The following is an 8,198-nucleotide window of genomic DNA, read 5'->3' as shown; positions in this document are numbered from 1 at the left end:
TTCTGCCACCCCTGAGCTAGATATCTGATGTTATCTCTTGCGTTCTCTAGTTGTTAGCTGCGGCTCATCTCTTAGTATCCCCGTGCCAGAACTGGTTTCCCTTGTAGCATAAGATGCTTGTTCAGTATCCTGTTGACTTCGCTGTGAATCGTCCCTCATAATACTTCTTACAACACCTGCATATCTTCGCTCTCCCAATCCAATAGTAAAACCTTAACTAGGAGCCATAACATCCCGAACAGGAGCCATTTTCGACTCGCCATAACCAGCAGTACAACCCTTAGAAGGCTCAAACGAACACTTTGTACTCACATGACCAATTTGCCCACATCTATAGCAAAAGTCTTGTAATCTTTCATATCGAAACTCAACCCATGTATCTATATCCTGCCTCCTAGATAACTAACAACCAGCGACAAATGGATTAAGTGTATTGACTACAACCTTAGCTTGAAGAAAACCTCTAGCATACGAGGGATCTTCCAATTCCACAAAGTCTCCCACTGCTTGTACAAGATGTCAGACATTGGTTTCAGATGTGAGTCGAAGAGGTAGCCCTCGGATTTGAATCCAAAAAGGAACCAACTCCAATTTAACTTCTTCTAATGCAAGTTCATGAGCCCACCTTTTAACTAAAAAATTATGCTTCATTACAGCCCAAGGAACCTGACCCAGAATCTTATCTGCCATAGCCTCATTAGGAACAATAATAATATATAGATTATCACGTACCCATTTAACTTCTATCTCCCCAAACTCTTTCCAGGCTGAATGAAGAATATTCTGCACTCCCCATCGATTCAATTGTCTGTTCACCAAGACCGCACCTACCAATTTGATCGCATGTTCCATACGCGACAAATCCATTGTGTTTTCCAAGTTCCAAGTGGACCACTAATTCCTCAACCCCTTAATGTGCCATATAATCCTCCTCTCTGTACCGTTTCGTGTGTAACACTTAAAACTGAAGTATACGCTAGATAGATTATTGAAGCTTTGGCCAGACACTTTGTAGAAAGGTAAATTTCTCTTGGTTTTTTACCAACACTCTTTCTGCCTTGTGTTTTACAGATAACAATCCCAAAAATTAGTAAAGTAGAAAGTTTAGAATAAAACCTGGGTAATAATAAATTGGAGAGTCTGGAACAATTAATGTTAGAATTGGTAGATAGGACTTCCATGACTGCAGTTATTACTGAGGCAGAAATTGGCAATTACTCCCTACCGTACGTGGGATGACCTCACGTGCCAACTAGCCTCACAATCACGCTGAGGATCTGAAATTTGGTACAAGAAATTAATAGCCTGAGCAACCCACAATAACCAAACCCTGGGGCACCTTAGCAAATCCTTTCCACTAGATGAAAAACCCTCTGTAGATCTATGTTACTAAAGTAACCGCCTCACAGAGAAACCCAAGGTAAACCAGCATCGAAAATACCATCATAATGAAACCGACATAGCAGGAACAGGAAAGTACGACTGATAGTAATCGCCTTAATCAACAAAACTCTCAATTAACCAAGCTAATAGCTATAACTCATGATAATGAAGATAGATTCATGAAGAACACGTAATCAATCGCATCAATACTTTCACACAAGTGAGAAAATCAAACACAACAGAGGTCTCTCACAGATGAGAGAAAAAGAGTCGGACATTTGACTTCTTTGGAAGTTTGCTTGTTAGAAATTTCTTGTTACCTCAGAATTTCATAATGTGAGCCAGTTTAGTAGTTGATTTTCTTTTGTGTGTGATTCTGGTTTGACATGCTGCTGTTTTACTAGGATTCAAACAACATGGCCTGGAGCAAGTGACCTTTTTGAGCCTTTGCATGACGACGTGAGTTCGAACCCTCTCAGTGGCTAATCTAATAAAATCTATTAAAAGAAAAAAAAACCAACAACAACAACAACAGGGCTTGGAAAAGCAAGGTCAAGCTTATGAACTGTGGCCTGTTTTGTTATTGAGTTACAATGGCATATGCATCTTGTAGCATGCAAGTTTCTCTCACGATTACGTTGTTTAAAATTTTCATTTAGTGGAAGGTTTTCAACGATTTTCTCTTGTGATTTCATTATTTGTTTAAATTATCAATTTATCAGACTTGGATGGATTATGAAACTTGAGTTTGTCACTCAACGCCAATATATTTTTCTATCAACAAATTAGAGGATTACTAATTTTGACCAACAAATAATTTAGAGGATTACTAATTTATTAGATTAATCTAGCAAATCTGGACTTAGTGAAGTTGGCTAGAGTAGTTGATAAGATCTTAGATAGCGAGAGAAGGAAAGTGAAAAATAAAGAGAAAAAAAATAAAGGAATTAACTTGGTAATTTCGTTCATAATTCATCAAAAGAAAGTCAATAATTCCATAAGTTCTCTCACTATGACTCAATTCTAATAGAGTATATTAGAAGTGATTCCTCCATTATACGCTGAAGTTTGAATCTTTCTTGTAATTTGATTATAGTATATCAATTGTGATTCGTTTATCCCTTATGAACTAAACTTTGAATCTTTCTTGTAATTTGATTTAATTTACTATTAGATGACTCGTTACAATTTTCGAATGAAAGTTAATATCGCCACATATTTAAGACCCCGGTTCGTATCACAAATTTAAGACCTTGCCCAGGAGCTCATCTGTAGCAGATTCAAATTAAAAACAGGCCCATTTGAACCTGCTTAAAGTAGCACTTCTACGACCAAGACTCGAGAGAAAGTGCCTGTCTCATGAATCTTTTGTTTGTAGGGAAATGATAAACATTTTTTCTCTTTCATACACATCTCTGTTTAATTTTGTCCGTTGTTTTCGTTTGTTTTATTCAATCTAATGATCGTAAATAAAAAATAGTTTGTGAGCGGCTAAAAATAATGTGTAGCCACTTAGTACTACGGTCTGGTGGTATTCCTCTTCATTTGTAAGTGAGAGATTTAAGTTTGATTCTCCCGCAAAGGCGAATTTGAACCATATTATTGCTAGCCCGTTGTGAGGTTAAGCTCATCCCCTCTTTTTTAAGGGAAATTTGGAAAATAACCAAAATTTGAACTCCATATAGAATTATAGCCAACTTTTAAAATTTATAATAATTATAACCAAAAGTTGATATAAAAGTACTAATATACCCGTAATGACTATAACTTTTAACAAAACAAATCCAAAGACTCAAACCCAAATGATTTTGCTGCTTTATGCTTCCCGATCTTCAATGTTTTCCTTCACACTTGATTGTTCTTGTTTTTCAGCACAAAATTTAGTCCAAAAAATAGAAGGAAAGAGTTGGATAAATGTGGGTTCTTGGGTGAAGCGAATGTGGTTCAATTGACTGAAGGTTTCCTCATTTGACTGAAACTCCATGCATATTTGAATCTTGGTTGCTGAGTTCGGAAGAAGCATGGAATTTGAGTGATTTTCTGGTTTACAGAAGGGAAAGAAGAATAGAGATTATATTCATACATCCCATATTACTTCCCTCACATCATTTTAATTTTTTAATATTTTTTTTATCAAGTGTTAGTGGTGTGTAAAATATCTAAAAAATATTTAAAAAATAAAAGAATGTGGGGCAAATAATTTGGGTTGTGTGATTATAATCTCTCAAGAAGAAAAAGGAGCGAATTTTAGAGTGTGGAATACAAAGGAGCTGTCCCTTAGGAGCAAAACCTGCTTCTCCTTCGTCGCCTTCGTAGCCCAGACCTTGGATTGGGGTGGAGAGGACAACTTGCTCACGATTGACAAAGCGACGACAACGAGGAAAACGGGTCTTTGAGGAAAGAGAGAGAGAGAGAGAGAGAGAGAGAGAGAGGATGATTCAAATGTCGAGCCACAGGAAGAGGCAAAGGTATATGCTGGAAATTTAGCTTTTGATGTTGATAATCAGAAATGGGCTGAGTTTTTTGAGAGGGCTGAAATTGTCAGGTTGTTGAGATGAGGCTTTGAATTTGTTTTGTAAAAAGTCTTAATCATTAAGTGTATATTAGTACTTTCATATCAACTTTTAGTTATACATGTAACATCCCACATCATCCAGGAGAGTGGATCCTGTAAGACTTATATGTATATTCCCATCTCTACCTAGCACGAGGCATTTTCGAAACTCACTGGCTTCGGGTTCCATCGGAACTCCAATGTTAAGCGAGTTCGGACGAGAGTAATCCTAGGATGAGTGACCCACTGGGAAGTTCTCATGTGAGTTCCCCAGAAACAAAACCATAAGGGCGAGGTTGGGGCCCAAAGCGGACAATATCGTGCTACAGTTGAGTTGAACTAGAATGTGGTGGGGGCCTGGGCCAGGATGTGACAATACATATCATAAATTTAAAAAGATAGCTATAATTCTATGTAGTGTTCAAATTTTGGTTATTTTTCTAAGTTTCTTCTTTTTTAATGTAGATAATATCGTTTGTTAAAAAAAAAATAAATAAATAAAACAATGGTGTAAAAATCAACTTTCTAGTACTGCCGGCTGGGTCAAGAATTTTTGGCCTAAATTATTTTCTAAGGTTTGACTTTAGGCTGTACTTTTTGTTCTCTACCTGGTGTGCTGCACACTTCTAGTTTCGTTATAGTCTTCGGAATGAATTAATCAAAAAATGATTAACAATCAGAAATAAACGGTAAGTGTACAGAAAGAGAAAAGCAACTGCATATAGTATTTTTAAAATAATAATGAAGCAGGTGCTAGAGTACAATATAAACGATATTCAAATAGAGAGAACTTTGACCAGAATATAATAAAGTGAGCAACATGTGAAAAGAGATAGAAATATATGGAGTCTCAACAAACATCACTTCCTAAGGAGCCTGAACTAGCAACATTTAGGTTTTCTAGTAATGGGAATAGCATCACCTTATGCAAATGTCAAGATATAAATATACGCAATTTTCATTCTATGAATATTGAATCCAACCATACAAAATACCTAATTCGCAAATTTAGATTATGTCTAATAGCTAGGCTTCCAAGCAGCTTCAATGAGCGTTAAAGTTTGCGTCGAATTGGCTGCTTGATAATGGTAACAAGGATGGAGATGCCGATGAAAGTGATGACGATGATGAAGACGATGGCAACAATGACATGATGGCATCAATGCACTCTAATTGATTGGATGGAAATTGAAGATCTTGAGGGTGAGATCCATGACCAGATGTAAAGCATGATAATTTGGCAAGTGAATCAAGTTCTTGTAGATCAGATGGGTATAATATTGGCATTCTACAAACATTACCATCAATGATCTCACAAAATTTAGGCACGGTGGGTAAAATGAAAGGGTTTTCATAAGCGACTGGTTCTGACGATGCCATACTAATTGGAACCATGAGCTCATTACCAATATTATTATATTGAGCAGCTGCAGCTTCATTGATGCTGAAATTTTGAACTTGCTGAATATTTGGATCAAATTGGTGTTGGGGTTGATAGCCTGAGGACCATGATGAGGACTCATATGAGGATGCATTATTCGATGGTAATTGGAAGGGAGGCAAAAAATGATCGACGAAATTGGAAGCGTAATTGGTCTGGTCTAACTTGAGAATGTTATTAAAATCACCATGATAATTGAGACCTAGTGATGGCACTGGTGATGGAACAATGGGGAGGTATAGCTGATCTTGTGGTTGAGAACACAAATTAGGGTTTGTATTGAGAGTGAAGAAACCTTCCTCAGAGCCATGACCACTAGGGTTGTGAATATGATCATTAGAAAAGGAGGCAAATGCAGGAATAACTTCATGCGAGATGAGCTTCTTTTTTATGCTCGAGTTCCAAAAGTTCTTCACTTCATTATCTGTTCTTCCTGGCAGGTGCTTGGCTATCTGAGCCCATCTGCTTATAATTTACATATCAAGATCATTATAATCAAGAGAAAGTACATAAGGTGTTCGTATTGGTACTTCAATCATGTCATCTTGCACTCCTTAAATTTTTGCTTATATTTTTATAAATTTGAAGTGCGTGATGACTTTCTTGGACTGCCAATAACAGCTATCAAAACATACACAATGATGGTGAGCTAATATTAAACACTTCGAATATTTATACCTGTTGCCTAGAATGCTATGGAGTTCAATAATGAGTGCAGCTTCTTGGGGAGAGAAGCTCCCACGTTTTAAGTCAGGTCTCAGATAATTTATCCATCTCAGTCTACAACTCTTTCCACATCTCTGAAGGCCTGGCCTCATGGAAGCAAATTTAAACAAAAGAAACTAAAAATTAGAAAAATTAAGTGAAAATTGTAATGGGTTAATTAGCAACCAATATCCCACACAATCCAAAACATAAATATACGTATATATGCAGAGCGATAACTAATATATATATGTATATACAGATGTAGAGCTAGAGAGAGAGAGAGATAGAGAGAGAGAGTACCTGCAAGTTTAGGAACTGAGCTCCAGCAGCCATGGCTATTTGTTGTGATGTAGTTGATGAGTTTTTCATCTTCCTCCGGAGACCATAGCCCCCTCTTCACTTTCTGTTTGTTGCAACATGAGTGATGTCCCATCTCTCTCTCTCTCTCTCTCAAAGTAGTATTGCAGCCAAGGCAGAAGAAGATAAAACGGAAAAAGAGAGATCAATAGAGACAAAGGGAGCTAGCTCTTGAGCTCGACTTGTATGATTAAGCAGCAGAGAAAGAGGAAACAAAAAGAAACAGTGAACTGAAAATGTACAAGCTGGTAGCCACGGCTAGTGTATGATCACTCAGAAAATATGAACAGATAGGAGAAAAATGGATGCATGACATGAAAGTGTAAGTACAGTGGGGGTGGTGGATTTAATGTTTGGGAGCAGTACATGGCAATATATATGGTGGCCCCTGTTAAGGTTTCTGGCAAAGGGCTTAAAAAATGCAGCATCTTTCTGTGGGACTTGTATGGCTTGTAGTGGATTAATCCTTTGCTCACTCGGAGATATGGGCTGGCACGTACACGTGTCTCACATGCAGAGTGGTGGGTCCTGCCTGTGTATTTGTCAGGTCCTACTCTTGGGAGACTTATCTTTTGCTCAGAGAGGATCAATGTGCAGGTACACAGGTGAATGAAAATGTGACAATTGGTTTAATTCATGAAGATTTTAAGTCTTAGCTGGATTTTAGTGAAAAGTAATTTATAATGGACTTTGAAATGTTTTTTTGTTGTTGTTTTTTTTTTTTTTTTTTTCCAATTCTTTTTCTTGCTTGCAAAGGAGTCAACCAAAGTACATAAATTATTCAGACGATGATGTGTGTTTATTTAAAGAGAACAGGAATTTGAATACTTTTGATTTTTGAGTTTTCACATTTTGTTAAATATGAATATGAGAATCATTATGAAACACAAATACTTTAGGTTATGCTTCTCATATTCAATATTTAGTCAAATACGATACTTGTTGGATACTCATCAATACGTATCATGGTCAACAGATACTGCCTTGACTTGATGAATATGCGAGAAAATCAATAAAAGGCAAAGCTTTAATTGAAATCTAATGAATGTGAAGAGCTTGCCTCTATTGAAAATATATGAATACGATTCTCACACTTCTTCTTCTTTAATTCAAGAGAATTAGATTCCATCTTTTTTTCTCCAACAAATTAAATGAACTTGAATTTAGATGATGAATGTGAATTTTTGTGTTATTAAAATATGTATTTTTATTGCTGTGTACTATTATATTTTTAATTGTCGTATCCATAACGTATTGCATCCTAATTTTGAGAATTTTTTTGTATCGTCAAGTCATGTATTATATCGCCATATCCCTATTCGTGCTTCATAGGAGAATCATCTCACTTCTTAAAATCATCAAGCATCTAGGGAACATAAATCAGGCCATTGTTTACTAATACATATGGAGTCGGAAAAAGTGTGAGTTGATCTGGTTCTCTTTACTTGGTTGTCCTATTTTTATGTCACCTGACTCTTTCCATTTTTTCATTTATGTTAAGTAAATCCGAGTTCTCTTATCGCATGTATGTTTAATAAGAAAATTCCATGAAGAATTGTATATGATCAAGGATCATACAAACAAGAAACTTACGTAATTCATGTGTTCAAATTATTCTCTTTTAACACAACCATGAGCATCCAATGTGATTCGGATATATAAGCTAGCTTGAACGGAGAAAGTCTCAAACACTTGAAAGGAAAATATTTATTTATTCCTTCTTACTTTTGATGCTTTGCATCTGTAGTCATCCTA

The 8,198-nt window shown here is 36.3% G+C and overlaps 1 protein-coding gene across 2 annotated transcripts; it reads right to left on the bottom strand.

Annotated features, from left to right (window-relative positions):
- Positions 1–4,645: 4,645 nt before the first annotated feature.
- On the bottom strand, positions 4,646–6,874 carry LOC137749416 (uncharacterized). 2 transcript variants are annotated; one of them, XM_088689613.1, is made up of 3 exons: positions 6,387–6,874; positions 6,057–6,186; positions 4,646–5,843 (listed from the first exon to the last, which is right to left on the bottom strand). In XM_088689613.1, the coding sequence occupies exons 1-3, from the start codon at positions 6,517–6,519 to the stop codon at positions 4,982–4,984; spliced, it is 1,125 nt and encodes a 374-aa protein (XP_088545739.1). In that variant the 5' UTR covers positions 6,520–6,874; the 3' UTR covers positions 4,646–4,981. The 2 variants fall into 2 exon arrangements, with proteins under 2 accessions (XP_088545739.1, XP_068345612.2); XM_068489511.2 differs by having other exon boundaries at positions 4,646–5,840.
- Between the last annotated feature and the right edge of the window lie 1,324 nt (positions 6,875–8,198).

The sequence above is a fragment of the Pyrus communis genome, chromosome 17 (genome assembly GCF_041283825.1).
Source record: "Pyrus communis isolate YQ-2024b chromosome 17, ASM4128382v1, whole genome shotgun sequence".
Taxonomy (NCBI): domain Eukaryota; kingdom Viridiplantae; phylum Streptophyta; class Magnoliopsida; order Rosales; family Rosaceae; genus Pyrus; species Pyrus communis.
This window is presented reverse-complemented; position numbering and strand designations above follow the sequence as displayed.